This window comes from Pongo abelii, chromosome 12 (assembly GCF_028885655.2).
Source record: "Pongo abelii isolate AG06213 chromosome 12, NHGRI_mPonAbe1-v2.0_pri, whole genome shotgun sequence".
Classification (NCBI taxonomy): domain Eukaryota; kingdom Metazoa; phylum Chordata; class Mammalia; order Primates; family Hominidae; genus Pongo; species Pongo abelii.
In genome coordinates, this window is record NC_071997.2 from 124,149,248 (window position 1) to 124,165,693 (window position 16,446).

The 16,446-nt window shown below is 35.9% G+C and overlaps 1 protein-coding gene across 10 annotated transcripts in view; it reads left to right on the forward strand.

Annotated features, from left to right (window-relative positions):
• The window catches only part of KIDINS220 (kinase D interacting substrate 220), a 112,600-nt gene that overhangs the window by 83,604 nt on the left and 12,550 nt on the right, over window positions 1–16,446 (forward strand). For 8 of the 10 annotated variants that reach the window (XR_010136371.1, XM_063713786.1, XM_054548411.2 and 5 more), the window contains exons 23-25: window positions 2,782–2,960; window positions 4,063–4,286; window positions 6,385–6,498. Coding sequence is in view for 9 of the 10 variants with exons in the window: in XM_063713786.1 (XP_063569856.1) it covers window positions 2,782–2,960; window positions 4,063–4,286; window positions 6,385–6,498 (517 nt within the window). In the remaining variant the exon portion in view is untranslated. The remainder of the gene's footprint in view (window positions 1–2,781; window positions 2,961–4,062; window positions 4,287–6,384; window positions 6,499–16,446) is intronic. The other 2 variants (XM_054548415.2, XM_054548416.2) reach the window with 1 other exon arrangement.

The following is a 16,446-nucleotide window of genomic DNA, read 5'->3' on the forward strand; positions in this document are numbered from 1 at the left end:
GAAAAATAAAGGCACATATGATTTTGATGGCCCACTGCCAAAAGATTATCATTTACATAAATATCTCTTTCAGCAGAAGAGTTTAATGTATTGAGCTCAGAAGGTTAGAATAGAGACTTCAATCTGGAAGCCAGCAGTAGCCTGTTGGCTTGTGAACAGCAGCATTGTTCATCATACTGAGAACACTGTTGCATTCAGGCAGAAGCAGAGCTGGCATTAAAATGCAGTTAATTTGTTTCATGTGACTTGTCAGCTGTGTGTTTTTATCTAAATCTTTCTAGCTTCTCTTTTTAGTATTTTGTGTTCAACTCCTGAAATAGATGAACTACCTATTTAACTGTTTAAGCTCTGATTTTATCACCACTTGCAACCATTCTCCAGGTTTTCCATTTCATTTTAAATATGTTTAATAATCAGTTTGAACACGATTTTAATGTATTAAAAGTGATCCCATCTCAGAGGGCTTTTCTGTCTTGTGCATGTGTCTGTGTCTGTAAAAGGGACTTTCTGAAATTAATTAAGATAAAATTGCTACCCTTATTTTCTCCCCAGCACCCTATTCTCTTCTTGTTTGCTAATTGTGTTCTCTGGGTTTTTCCCTTAGATGACTTTCAATATTTGGCTACTAGCCAAGTATTGGGTCTGAGCAGTAAAGTGCTAGTCCCAAAGAAATGATATAACTGTTACTAACATTAGAATAAGGTTCCCATTTCACTTTTTAAAGGGCGTGAAAATCTTACTGCTCCTCTGCAACTGTGCTCACTTAGTATAATCTAACAGTTAATGTTCTTGTTTAATTGGAAAGATATATCCAGTGATTTTTAAACAACTTTTTGAGGTGTAATTGACATACAATAAACTGCCATATTTAAATTGACCAATCTCACAAGTTTGATAAATGTATATACCTACAAAGTCATTACCACAATCAGGAGAGTAAATGTTTCCATCAGTTCCAAAGTTTTCCACCTCTTCCTTTGATACCCTCCCTTGTCTCCCTCCTGCCTCACATTCCTAACTTCACAGCAAACCTTGGTCTGCATTGATACTTTAGATTGGTTTGCATTTTCTAGTTTTATACAAATGAAAACATACTGCTGTACACTCTTTATTGGCTGGATTAATTTATTGAGAGATTCATCCATGTTCTTTGTATCAGTAGTTCATTTTTTTTTTTTTTGGCTGAGTAGTATTCCATTGTGTGGATATATCACCATTTATTTATCCTTCCATCTGTTAGTGGACATTTGATTTGTTTCTAGTTTTCTCATCTACCTCTTGTCTTTTAACTTCTCTTTCTTTTTCTTCCCTTTATCCCTCGGTGATGCGTTCTTGCTTACCGCCTTAGATCAGGAATTGTCAACATTTGACCATTTTTGACCCACAAAAACTACAGTTTCATACAGTAGTGTTTAATGTGTTTTTAAATGAATATTACTTATTTTTACATTCAAGAGTCTCTGCATGATACATAATTGTTTACATATTGCTTGAACTCAGTTATACAAAACATTCTGCATTATAAAAGACTAAGTGACATATTATATTAGGAGGTATTGTGTCTGATTGGTTAAAGTATGTTTTTTCCTGTCTGTTTTTCTGTCTTATGTATATACATATATAGTAAGCATATATTACTTTTACAATAGGAAACAAAACCCTTTGTAAAAAAGGAAAAACTTATGCTTTTTTTTTAATTTGTGTAATTTATTTATAAGTTCTTCATTTCTTGTTTTCTTTGCAAAGGAAAAACTGTGGTATTCTATTTAAAACATGGGTTTCAGAACCATTCAGATTCGCTTTCCTAGTTGTGTGACTTTGGGCCATCTGTTTAATCTGTCTGAGGCCACTGTCCTCATCTGTAAAGCGATAACTCAATGAATCTTCATTGAGGGGTGACCCTTAGCCAGCTTAGGTGACCCTGAGCATATGATGCACCTGTGCATGTGCGGCTTTCCTTCTGTTTCCCCACCCAAGTCCTGCCATGGCCAAAAGTAGAATTCTGGCCGTACTCATTGTTACCTTTTTTTGTAACCATACTACTTTTTTGAGTTTCTTTCTCTTTTATTAAAAAAAAAAAATTTTTAGGCTGGATGAGGTGGCTCATGCCTGTAATCCCAATAGGGAGGCCAAGGTGAATGGAATGCTTGAGCCCAGGTGTTCAAGAGCCTCCTGGGCAACATGGCGAAATCTCGTCTGTATAGAAAAATACAAAAATTAGCCAGGCATGGTGGCATGAGCCTGTAGTCTTAGCTACCCCGGAGGCTGAGGTGGGAGGAAAGCTTGAGCTGGGAGGCAGAGGTTGCAATGAGCCAAGATTGCACCACTGCACTCCAGCCTGGGTGGCAGAACAAGATTCTGTCTCAAAAAAAAAAAAAAAAAAAAAAAAAAAAACAACTAAAAACTAAAAATAGATTTTTTGGCTGGGCATGGTGGCTCACATCTGTAATTCCAGCACTTTGGGAGACCGAGGTGGGTGGATCACCTTAGATCAGGAGTTTGAGACCAGCCTGGCCAACATGGTGAAACCCCGTCTCTACTAATAATACAAAAATTAGCTGGGCATGGTAGCGCACACCTGTAACCCCAGCCACTAGGAAGGCTGAGGCAGGAGAATTGCTTGAACCTGGAGGCAGAGGTTGCAGTGAGCCGATGTGTAATTAGACCAAATCCATCAGACCAAGATGTGTAACTGTTGTATAAGTAACTTAAGGTGACATGCAGAATTTACCTTTCTAATAGTGACATTAATAACCTTTTTCACTGATTTCTTATTTGAAGAATATCAAAGAATATTCCAACAACTAAGGATGTTGAGCCACTTCTTGAAATTGATGGAGATATAAGAAATTTTGAAGTGTTTTTATCTTCAAGGACCCCAGTTCTTGTGGCTCGAGATGTAAAAGTCTTTTTGCCATGCACTGTAAACCTAGATCCCAAACTACGGGAAATTATTGCAGGTGGGTATTAGTAGTAAATTTAATTTTTCATCTAAAATTCTAAGAATTTTTCATGTTTCTAACTTATTTGTGTACATTCCTCCTGCTCTGTGAAAAACCAAGAGGTATTGAACTAAGCACTACACAGAAAAATTAATGAAATTAAAGATTAGGAGTCTTGGCATCCTTTTGAGAATGTTAAGAAAATCCTGTTAGTATTTGTGGAACTCACTTTATTATGATCCCTGTCCCCACCCCTCCCGCCCCCGCCCAAGTCCTTCCTTTGGAACTTTGGAATTGGATTTCTTTTAACCTACAGTCATGACTTCATGATATCCATCCATTGTAATTTGCTTGTCACCAGTCTTCGGTTCTTAACAGGGATCTCTATCCAGAGAAGTAAGAAAATCTTTATATTACTTTTCAGATATTAACTTAAATCTGGGGACTAGAGCTTCCGGGTAGTGACATCAAGGCTTTGGAATAAATGAAGTTCTGGAGGTACCACTCTATGCACATGCACACACATAAAACCTTCATTGAAACAGTCTTGTGTATGACATGGCTCTGCTGACCTGCCTTTGAGTTTTCCAGGAACTGTGAAGAGATCGCCTTAAACTACTTCTGTATTCTATTTTCTAGGTACCTGTTACAAGGCTGATGTCAAAGGGTATTACATGGCTGTGGAATTTGTTGTTGTTCAGAGGTGGATGGGTCTCATAATTTGCAAACCCACAGTCTTTGCTAACATTATATGTGTTAATACCCAACAAATATGAGTTATTAATACTTGATAGCGTTATGAATAAAAATAATTGTTAGAATATCTTAAATCCTTTAAGAGTTAGAGAAGAGTCAATAGTTCCAATAACTGAAGAGAAGAATCCAGATATTGGTGACTTCGAATGGTGGAAAAGCTTTTATGCAAAGTAGCTGGGCATTTCTCACTAAAAGGCCTGTAAATTTTCAAGATTTTCTGTCTTCTTTTTTAATCTAGTTGGAATCGGTGGCAAGAGTGATAAAGTCATGTTTCTGCCTAGTAACTAAAGAAGAATGTGATAATTGGACTGATTCCTAATGTCCTGTTTTCTCTTGCCTTCTGGGGTCTGATTGAATCTTTCAGATGTTCGTGCTGCCAGAGAGCAGATCAGTATCGGAGGACTGGCATACCCCCCGCTCCCTCTACATGAGGGTCCTCCTAGGGCGCCATCAGGGTACAGCCAGCCCCCATCCGTGTGCTCTTCCACGTCCTTCAATGGGCCCTTCGCAGGTGGAGTGGTGTCACCACAGCCTCACAGCAGCTATTACAGCGGCATGACGGGCCCTCAGCATCCCTTCTACAACAGGGTAAGGAAGTTGGAGGCAGCCTTATTTTTAAGAATTTGTTCCAGGGAAACCTCAGTTTTCTGCTTGTGGATTCTGTTATGGTTTTAAAACTGTACTTTGGCTTTAGCATAGGAAAAATGTAAAGTTTGAATGTAAAATATAGGAGTTTTTGGAAATAAAAATAATTTAGAATTTTAATGTGTTGTAGGTCTCAAGAGAGTCTGAATATTAGATTTTTTTTTCTTTTATTTAGTTTCTTGATAAGTAAATGGACTCCACAGGGTCAGCAGTGACTGTCCTGTGCTTCAAAGGAATCTGTTTCTTTGTTTATAAACAAATGTTCTATTTGTTATAGCTTGTATAATAGTTTATATTGGCATTTAAAACAATGATAAACTTAAATTCCTATAGTAGTTTAGTAAACCTATACTTAATATGCTTTTGTCTTTTAAATGTGAGATAATAATGGGAAAGTACTGCTATGGAACTCAGATGTTTTTCCAAATAATAGCACTGTAGCCCATTTTTGGAGTCTTATGTCAAGTTATCTTCAGTCATCTACAATTTTTTAGTTAATAGGATAATTTCCTAGATGAAAAGATGAAATGCAACTAATTATCAGTAGTATTCAGGCCCTGTCAAGTTTAGTAGGCCCAAGCTATATTCTCACTTTAATGACCTCAAACACTAATATTTCCTGTAGGAAAATGGAGCGTGAACCTGGGGTTACACTTTCTGGAACTGTTCTCTTAAGGTGCATTGCAATTTCTTATTTTTGCTATCTCCCTCTTTAGTCTAATTCGAGAAAACATAGGACCTAGTGCCTAAACTGCCTGTGCCTAAACTCTCTGTGTAAATATATTTCATATGAGCTGGGAAGAAAGAGAATTTAGGATAAATGTAACAAAGAAAGGATTCTAGAATTTAAACTTTCAGTTTTTGAAAAATGTTGGCCATATAAGTAATTAGGTACTGTTTAAAGAGGCCCGAGAAATGTTATTCCATTTTTCTATTTGGACAAGGAGACAAAGGTGGAATACTAGCATTTTATCATGTATTCCATCTTTTAAAATTTAACTGTGTGGTAGGCAGTGTGAAATACAGGTTTTTATTTACCAGTCTTAAAATCTGCTGTGTGAGTTTACATAAAATAGTTCCGTTGATACCAACTGAAAATTTGAAACTGAGAAGCTTATTTTAAAAAATGAAAGATTACCTTACCGTCTAGCCTGAAATACTATGTTCACTAATTTCATGAATAACAATAATGTAATCATGCTTTTTAATAGTATTTTATCACTTTTAAAACCATTTACAGTTTTCTCTTGTTTTTAAATCTAGCTACTTTTCGCTGTAGTTATTTGAGATTTTTTAGTGTTAAAAGCAGAATAATTCTTCTAAGCTGGCAGGAGTAAAAAGGGTGGGGAAGGTTTCACCTCAGTGTAACAAAACCTTATGAACTGCAATCTTTATGTTTAGCCTGTATGATTTGATATCTTCTGTTTATATGAAGCTGGTTACAAATGTATGCCATTGTTATAAATCTCACATAAACAGTGGATTTGCCACCTGTTTTTTTAAAAATATGCTTGCTTATTTAGGTTATAAACTCTAGAGTGTAAACTAGAGGTGAACTCCAGGAACTTGTAATAACATTATTCTTGGAATTTGTGCCATGGTGTTTTCATATATTCCAGACTTTTTGGTCTTATTTAGGCTAATCTTTTTTATTGGTAAGGAATAGTATTAAGATTCCAGTCTGCTTCTTTTAAAAAGATTATGAGTTAATATTGGTTAAACTGCTTAGAACCTGACAGATGGTAAGCTTGTAAACATATTAAATATAGAGAGAAACTCGTGTCAAACTGTAAAGTGCAAAACTTTAGTTGCTCATTTTTCTAGAAAAAGCTTATATGAAATGACCAATATAAAAATGTAAGTAATATTTCTTGTTTGAGTTTAGTATCTTATGGAATATGAGTGAGGCTTTTTTTTTACTTTGTTTTGTCATTTGTATTAAAGTTTTGGAGTTGTATGTTATTGGTTTCATTTGAAAAATCTCATTACATTTTCATTTCTGTAATTGTTTACCCCTTTTTTGTTACGTGTTTTTCCATAGCCATTCTTTGCCCCATATCTTTACACGCCAAGGTATTACCCTGGCGGCTCCCAACATCTCATCTCACGTCCATCAGTAAAAACGAGTTTGCCCAGAGATCAGAACAATGGCCTAGTAAGTATATAAAAGGGTAATGAAAATATTAATTTAATAATAAACATAGATAGCATTTGAGGTTTGGTTATTTCCTTTACATAGTAAAAGAGTGCAACTGATTTCATACATAGTTTTAAGAAACATAACCTATTACTAACATAAAATGTATTTATTTTCATTTCTGGTAAATATCTATGGAAGGAAAATGACTAGCAGTCTTAGCGAAGAAATGTTGACTTGTTTATAGCCTGAAATTTCTGGCTTGTAATATAGTGTTTGCTACCAAAACTTTTAAAACTAAGCCTTTACATTTGGTAATTTCTAATATCTTCTTAAAGAACGTGTGTATACAGTACCTTTATAGTATGTAAATATTAGCACCATGATATAAAAAATAGAGGATGTATTGAAGGAAGAACATTTCAATCAAATGGCAGGAATTAAACAAGATAAGGGAAATTCTTCCAATGAACTATTGAATCTAATAAAAGACATTTGTGCCCAAAATATGAGAGGCTCCTGATGATAAAAGTAATAGTTTAAAAAAAGAAACTCTCTATTAATATGTTTTTATAAATCAGGAGGCAAAAACATAAACTGTTGAGTTTCAGTGTTGTGTATTATTTTACCATCATGTTCATTTGTCTTCACAGTTTGGCTCCCCCCTTCCCCTTTTCACCCACACTCTCCTATTTTGTGTTGTTAGGAAGTTATCAAGGAGGATGCTGCTGAGGGGCTTTCTTCACCCACAGACTCCTCGAGGGTAATGGAGTAGTCCTGTGGTGTGGATCGCTGGCATCTCATTGCTTCTGCCTCAGTAATGACTGTCTTAATTGTGATGATAGCAGCTCACTAACTCTGCATTTGTGGTGTGATGAGCAGCTAGTATAGAGTAGCTGAATGCTAATAATTATGGTTCATGAATTAATTAAAAAGCGGATGTTTAACTTCACCCATTATTTCCTCCTGCTTTTCCCCTTTTTCAATACATGGGATGGGGTTTTTTTTTATTCTTCAATAAGGAAGGGCTTTTTCTATCAGCCGTCAGGGGTGTTCAGTTGGTAGTATTTGCTCCTCAGTGTGAGCTCTATCTTTGCTTTTGACTGTTTTTGTTAAGCCTGTGGTTGCTATTACACATGTGGAATATTTTAGAAAAGTATCCAGTATCACCCTTGAGACTACAAAAAGACACATGAGCTAGATGGTCTAGACTAAAAATGCATCTTTAGTAACTCAATCTAGATGTCTACATTTAGTTAAGTCTTAGTCTGAGTTTTAGTGCAGTACTATAATACTTTTCTTTGCCTATATATTTGTTAAAATAAATTTTCCAGATAAACAGATCGTTCAGCATGTAAAAGAAATTATTTATTTATTTATTTATTTATGTTTTTGCCAACACCTTAAGGTAGGTTTCTTTAAAAAAAAACAAAAAGAAAAAAACAAAAAACAAACAAACAAAAAAACCTTGTAGAGGGAATCACTTCATAAATTACTATGTAAGTGGCCAGGCGCAGTGGTTCACACCTGTAATCCCAGCACTTTGGGAGGCCGAGGTGGGCGGATCACTTGAAGTCAGGAGTTCAAGACCAGCCTGGCCAACATGGTAAAACCCTGTCTCTACTAAAAAAAATACGAGAATTAGCCAGGTGTGGTGGTAGGCACCTGTAATCCCAGCTACTTGGGAGGCCGAGGCAGGAGAATTGCTTGAGCCTGGGAGGTGGAGGTTGCAGTGAGCCAAGATCACACTGCTGCACTCCAGCCTCAGTCTCAAAAAAAAAAAATTACTATATAAGACTTCGTACTTAATAAGAAATAAGTTTGTGATGAGCTTTAAAATCTTCATTTAAAGCCTGGGCGACAGAGCAAGACTCCGTCTCAAAAAAAAAAAAAAAAAAAAAAAAGAACCCAGTTTGTATTTTAACTTTGATTGTTTTATTTACAGACTATGTTACACCCATGTAATATGGTCAATTTAGCCTATAGCTGTGTTGAAATGTGGCATAGCAGTTAGAGTTAACATGGTGAAATATTACTAAGTTTATCTGTAATTTTTAACTTAAAACTTGCATTTTGGCAGGCAATAGGTTGTTTTTCTTTTGACGGAGTTTTGCTCTTTCGCTCAGGCTGGAGTGCAGTGGCGCCATCTCAGCTCACTGCAACCTCAGCCTTCCGGTTTCAAGCGATTCTCCTGCCTCAGCCTCCTGAGTAGCTGGGATTACAGGCTCCCACCACCATGCCTGGCTAATTTTTGTATTTTTGTAGTAGCGATGGGGTTTCATCATGTTGGCCAGGCTGGTCTCGAACTCCTGACCTTGTGATCTGCCCGTCTTGGCCTCCCAAAGTGCTGGGATTACAGGTGTGAGCCACCGTGCCTGGCCAGCAATAGTTTTTTAACTTTAATTTCCTTTGAGTTAATGTTAATAGGAGAGAAAAAGAGAACCATTGTGGTGCTTTCATTGAGAGGTTGATGATTATTTTAAAGTCAACATTTCAGTTGAAGTGTTTCAGTGACTTCAGTTATCCACAGTAAACCACAGTAATTCTCTTTAGTGCTTACGGGATCTTTAATCCATGGGTCATCATCACTATATGCAAGAATGACCTTTAGTTCAGTCAGAGAGCCTTTAACATACAGATTATTGCATGCAATTCAATTCTCTAAGCTAAAATTCCTGAGCAAAATTTTGAAGAAAATCAGATACTGTGAAGAAGTTAATGGCCTTAATGACACAGACACGCTGACATAGTAGCTATTCCCATGCTCAAGAACGTAGACAAATACATGTCATTAAAAGGTATCTGTAGTTTCTTTTAGGGACCAGTAAAGGAGCATTAGGCAAATTTTGAAATGAGTTTTTGGAGAAGGGGAAATCATGTGATTCTTGAGATGTGTTTAGAAGCTCAACAGAGGTGCTCTGCATATATTAGTGACTTTGTCTAGTAGAATAACCATATCATTTGCTTTTATTTTACTATGAAAAGATCATTTTATGATTAGCATAACAAATAATAGATGCTTACTAAGCTTCCTTTGCTTTTAAGAAATTAACAACAACAATAGAATGTAAAATTTGTTTTGTCGAAGCCTAGAAAAAGTAAGTAGTCACTTAGTTCAATGCCAAATTGAAAGCTGTGGTGGAAGGTAAAGAATCAGAACGTGGGATCATTGCCAGAACTTTGTAGCTGGACCAACAGAGAGTGTCTAGCAGAAAAGTATGTAGCCCATCGAGCTCCGCAGCAGAAAACTCTGTGTTTCTGGACAATGGGATTTCCCATTGGTCCCATCTCTGCTCGGTCAGCTGTCTCTATACAAAGCCTGTAGAAGAGTCAAGAACTACACAAACGTTTTTGGACAAATTGTCATGTCACAAGGTAATGTGTTAAAAAAGCCAGGCCATAAGGGGTTAACCAGCTATGGTCTTTTCAAAATAGAGGTGATCCCATATATATATATATATATATTTATTTATTTATTTCTTTTGCCGTGAGGAACATCTGAATCACCTTTATAAATTAGATCCTTATAAAAATCATTGAGTTTTCTCACATTAAGGAACACTGTAGTGCTTATAGCTTGTGATGTCCAGGGAGGGACTTGTCAGACAAATTATAGATATATCCAAGTGTTTCACAGAAGTGAGGATTTATATAAATTAATAATATATAATATAAATAATATATATTATAAAATAATTATATTAATATATAACATATTTATATTATAAAATATATAACTATATTAATGATATAGTTATATAAAATATGTTAATATAAAATATATTGATATATTAATAATATAAATCCTCACTTCTGTGAAACACTTGGATATATCTATAAGCCTCCATGTTAGCTTTTTAAAATAATTGTATAATAGAGAAAAAATATATGCCAAATCTTGTGAAACCAGGTTAAAAAATTAGTACTATATGCAAGACATGCTTCCCAGAATATTAGGGCTAGAAAGGAACAGTGTTTTTCAAACTTCCAAAGCATAGACGCTTTTAGAAATGAACTCTTAATCAAAATTCCAGTTTGTAAAACCAATAAAAGCAGAATCCTGGCACCCACGTTACACATGCCTTTCCTCTTGAGGGTCCCCCAGGAGTGCTAGTCTCCACATGGCACAGATAGAACGTGTGAGACTTACCTGAGGGACACAGGAAGGGGTGCCAGATTTGGAACTAGAGTGCAGGAGACCATGGCGCTCAGCACCATGCTGGTGGCTCTGCCCCATTCGTCCTAAACATGACTTAGTCAGGTATTTGGTCTTTTGAGTTAAACAGACCCTGGTGATGAGCTCTTTGCCTTGGACAGATTACTTTACCCCTCTGATTCTCAGCATTCTCACCAGGAAAAGCAGACCTGCCTCAGGTCTGATTGAAGGATAGTCAGCCTTAGCATACTTTAAGTACTTCATTATTATTATGACTACTGCTACTACTGCCCAAAGGCCAGAATCCGTGGAGCCTTAAAGACGCAGAACTCAAACTGTTTTTGGTTGAATCATCTTTGTCTCAGTCATGGGAGTGGTGTACAAATACTCCAATCAGTTTAGATTCATGCAGCCTTTTTATCTGTTGATGCTTCTTAGGCCTAAAGGTGTTAATCGGTTTGTTTTCTTAGAATTTAGAGGAATTTCTAGGTTATTTGAATACTTTAGACACTTTAAAATTTTGAAAGCTTTCCAGGGATATTTTCATTGGTGCCTTTACCTTCTTTGAGTCCAGTTCCCACTAGGAAATGGCAGCATTCACATGATTCTGTGACCCCAGAGAAGCGAAGGACCCAGTATTGAGGGCCTATTTCCGGCCAGGTCTCCTCAGTGGCATGTTGTTCTGTCATCTCAAAGAGTTGCTCTCAAAGCTCTGTAGTCTGGCTTAATTTAAGGTATGCTGCTCCTGGTGGTAACTGTGTTTCATTGAAAAGTGCATTTTCAAAGGAGCAATAAAGCATTTCTTCATCCTTTCATTTTTCCCTGAATTATTTTACATTGAATACCACAGATGCTTGTGTGATCAGCGATTAGTTCAACAAATATTTATTGAGTGTAAGAGGCGCTATTCTAGTGGGACACAGCAGTGAACAAAACTGATGAAAATCTTGCCTCATAGAGTGTGGACCTGAAGGCCACCAAGGGAATTATCGGTTTTATGAAGTCATTCTTTCTTGACCTCCTCAGCTACAGGGTTTACTCGTTACCTTTGGACAGCTTCATTTAGATCACTTTTATACCTTGTTGAAAAAGCATGACAATAATTAGCAAAAAGTTTAATCATAAAGAATTTCAGAACTGCAAAGACAGTGTTAACACAGTATCATGATCTCCAGTGTGCTGTTACCTTTACCTTTAGATGTTGATGAAAACTATTGAATGAAGATATTAAAACTGAAAGTCTTGGTTTTCATTAAACAGGATCCAGTCAGTGGAGTGACCAAGTAAAAAGTGAAAACAAGTCCCCATGGGATGGCCCATGCAGTAACCCTGCACTTAGGAAGGCTGAGGCAGGAGGATGACTTGAGCCCACAAGTTCAAGACCAGCCTAGGCAACATAGCAAGACCGTTTCTTTAAAAAAAAAAACAAAACAAAAAAAACAAAAATTAACCAGGCAGGGCATGGTAGTGCACACCTGTAGTCCCCCTAGTTGAGAGACTGAGGTGAAAGGATCAGTTGAGTGCCAGGATCACAGCACTGCACCCCAGCGTGGTGACAGAGCAGACCCTGTCTCAAAAAAAAAGCGGGGCTCACCTGTGGAGAATTTTTATTTTCACCACTGGTTTAGAACTTAAAGCTGTCTCTCATTGTTCAGGAGAAGACGTGGACAAGAAAGTTAAAGGTGCCATAGGTAGGGAGTCAAAGGCGTTTTAGATTGTGTTTAGGCTTCAGGCTCAGGACAGGTACTCCTGTCAGCTCTCAGCGACTTTGCACGTAGCCTCAACCAGCTTTAACACCATTCACACTTTTTAAAGTGTCTTAGAAGTGGATTTGTACTATTCTGTTTGAATTTGGAAAAGTATTTGCTCATTTTTGCCTCTTATTAAAGTATAGTGAAAAATTGTCTTCACTTCCCGCTTGAAAGCTTTTGTGCCAGACTTCAACTCAAGAACACTTTTTTCCTAAACAATTTTCAACTAAATTGATTGGGATATTTTCATAGAAATAATATTACAGTAATGTTATGAAATCCTAGAGTACAGTTAAAAGTTTAAAAACAACAAAATTATGTTCATTGCAGTTGTTTAGTACTTGTGTTTTTATTTTGTTTTGTTTCATTTTGGTTTTCTTGAGACAGAGTCTTGCTCTGTCACCCAGGCTGGAGTACAATGGCACAATCTTGGCTCACTGCAACCTCCGCCTCCTGGATTCAAGTGATTCTCCTGCCTCAGCCTTCCGAGTAGCTGGGACCCAGGCGTGCACCACCACACAATGAAAAATTAGCCCAGCTAATTTTTGTACTTTTAGTAGAAACAGGGTTTAACCATGTTGGCCAGGCTGGTCTTGAACTCCTGACCTCAAGTCATCCACCACTGTGGCCTCCCAAAGTGTTGGGATTACAGGTGTGAGCCACCACACCCTGCCAGTGCTTGTGTTTTTTAAAAGATTGCTCTTAAAATGTAGTGTTATGCCTAATCTGTCAACTTTGACCTAGTATTTCTTAAGTAGCTTGAAGAGTAAGTTATATTTTCCAGTCAGGTTAATAATAATAGCTTTCTTTTGTGTTTTGGATGTCTTGTAGTAAGCTGTAATTTCCTTAGCACTCCTTTTTTGGTATTTTTGCAAATCTCTACAGACAACTTTTTAAAAACCTATTTATAATAAGGTCGATAGTGTAAACTAGAAAACAGGGTTTCCATGAAGTGCTCCAGATATTGAACATGTTAAAAGAAAGACATCAAACGTCAGGCTAGCAAAAACCCTGCCATTTAATGTACTAAAACAGTGTTGTAAATCAACTTTGGTACAAATTGCCAGTCATCTCTAGATTATTTTAAGCATTTTAAGAATATTTACTATCAATCTAAGTACAGAAGAATAATTGCCAGCAGTGATTATTTGCTTTGGATTAGAGTTTTTAAAAATCCACCTCACTGAAATGGTTATATTCATCACAGTTTGCAAGGTTTGTCTGTTTCTCGAGCTAGAAGCCTCTTGGGGCCATTCTTATGAAATGGTATTTAGCGCATCTATTATGTGCCACATACCCAAAGAAGCAAAACTCAATTTTGAAAGTGTATTTCTGAACATGAGCTATAGTGTGGCTAGATATTTTATGATCATGTGATAGTCTAAGTAACTAAGCCTTCTTATTCAATGTTTTTAAATTAATGTTAAACTTGCATATAGTAGGAATATTGACTTTTCATAGCCAATCTGATGTACCTCATTTTCTTATTAAATGTATGGCTCATGATTTATTCTTCCAATACAAAAAATGTAATTTTTTTAGGAGTATAATTGTAAGATGACCAAGCACATGTGAATGGAATGCAGCTACTTTGGGTGGGGGTGTGTGTGCACGCATGTGTGCTCCTTGCTGTGTGCTATTGTCTGTGGTCCGTTCAGAGTGAGGGGGAAATAGGAGGAATGATGAAGCTCTGCCTCTGTGTGTTAGACATTTATAGATGTGCATCAGATGTGTTACTTTATGCTCTTGTCCTTCACTGTGTTTTATTCCTTCCTTAAAGCCGTGTGACTCTGGGTTTAACAAACAGAGACAGGTACAGAAACTCTCAATGAAATCTTACTTTTCTTATTAGACTACTAGAAGCAATCATTGGCAACTTCATGCTGAGCTGTCTATAAATCTGTGCTCATTAAGGTGCTTTCAGTTTATTAGTTGCTTCCAGCCATTGCATGGCACTCATTTCTGGCTAATCAGTTCTGTGCTTATTTAATAAATTTTACCAAAGATGATAATGTGTCAGAGTGTAGTTCTAATCTACTTACAATACATAGTGATATAGTTACCTCAAGGTAATTTCAGTATTTTGATAGCTTTACTTTTACCTGGAGAAATTCTGATCTGTGTAAATTTTGAAGTTTATTTTTAACAGTTTAAACACACTAATATCTTCTGCATTCAGCTTTCTGATTCAGAAAAAATTTTTAACAAATTCTGATGTTAAAATCAATATGCTAAAATGGTCTGTTCTTGACTCATAACAGATAATTTCAAGTAAGAATGCATGATAAACATTAAAGTATTATTTGAACTAGTCTGTGTATTCTCAAAGTAATATGCTTAGTTTCTAGTAAGAATTTATCTGCTGAATTATTGAATATGCTTTTTGCCCTTTCCTTATCATTTTTGCACTCTTTCTCCTCCCTTTTATGAGATTTCCACCCCCAAATTATTATTTTGGTTATAAGATTCATGTGGTTTCAAAATAATTTTCTTATGTATGATTATTTTAGAAAAGGTCTAGCAGGTAATTACCATTTCTTCTTTATTCAAAGAAGCATATTATAACATATTTTCATTAATTGATAATTTAGCTGTTGTATAAAGCCCAACTTATAATAAGAGTCAGACTATAGTTTTGATGGAATTACAAAGATCTTAATGTCCCTATGTGTCTGTCTTTTCTTAAAAAGCTCTTAAAAGTAATTCAGAGGTAACATATATATTCTACATAATCCTCAATGAAGGATAAAATATGCTTTAAAGTAACTGATAAATTGTAAAAGTTGTAAAAAGATTGTGAAAGTAACATTGGGTGGAGCTTTTTGCTTTAAAGGAAAAGGGCAGTATCTTTATTGACATGTCTCTGTTGCTGAATTCTCAGCTTCTCCATGGACATAAAATTCTCCTCAATATTTTACATTTTTCCCTCCAAAGCTGACAGAATTAATTTGATCCATGTCTATTATACTTGTTGTTTTTAGCACAATCAGAAGTAGAGAGATTTGGGGATTTTTGAAATAAATTTTTTACTTTAAAATAATTTTAACCCTAAAGAAAAGATGCAAAAAATGCTATTCTGTCAATGTAAACATCTTTCATAACTGTAGTATAATAATCAAAAGCAAAATTTAAAATTGGCATAATACTATTAACTAAACTATAGACTTTATATGAATTTCACCAGCTTTTCCACAAATGTCATTTTTCTGGTCCAGGATTCAATTCAGTTGCATTTTATTTCTCCTTAGTCTGTTTTAATCTGTGACAGTTTCTTGGTCTTTCCTTATCTTTCATGACCTTAATTAACACTTTTAAGGAATACCGGTTAGTTATTTTGTAGAACGTCCCTCAATTTGGGTTTGTTTGATGTTTCCCCGTGATTACAAGGGGACGGTATATTGCTAGAAAACTGCAGGAGTGATGCTATGCCCTTCCCAGTGCATCCAAGGTTCATGATGTCCATAAGCCTTCCCACCACTAATGCTAACCTTGGTCACTTGGTTAAGGTGGCATCTGCCAGGTTTCAGCACTGTAAAGTTATATTGTTCCTTCTATAACTAGTGAATATCTTGGAGGAGATACTTTGATACTCTGCAAATATCCCGTTTCTGCTTATACTTTTGCCCATTAATTTTCGCTTCCGTCTGTGGATCATGTGTGCACTCACTGTTACTATGTTTGCCTAATGGTCATTTTCTGCTTTCCTCTTCTACATTTATTAATTGGAATTCTGTAAAGAAAAGCTGTCTCTGCTTCCTAATTAATTCACTTTTTTCAATTATTTAGTTATATTACTATGGACTCATGGATATTTATTTTATCTATGAGGCATAATCCAGTAAAATCATTCTTTATTTTGTTGATTAAACTATTTTTTGTGATTTTTTTGAACAACAAAAAATGTAAACAATTGTAACTGTATCCAGAGCAAGGAGACTGGTTGAGGAATAAAAGCATTTGAAAGATAGAAAAGATAAATATGACTCAGCAATAAGAAGAAATGAAGGACTGGCATGTTATGACATGGTGGACCTTGAAAACATTATGTTAAGTGAAAGA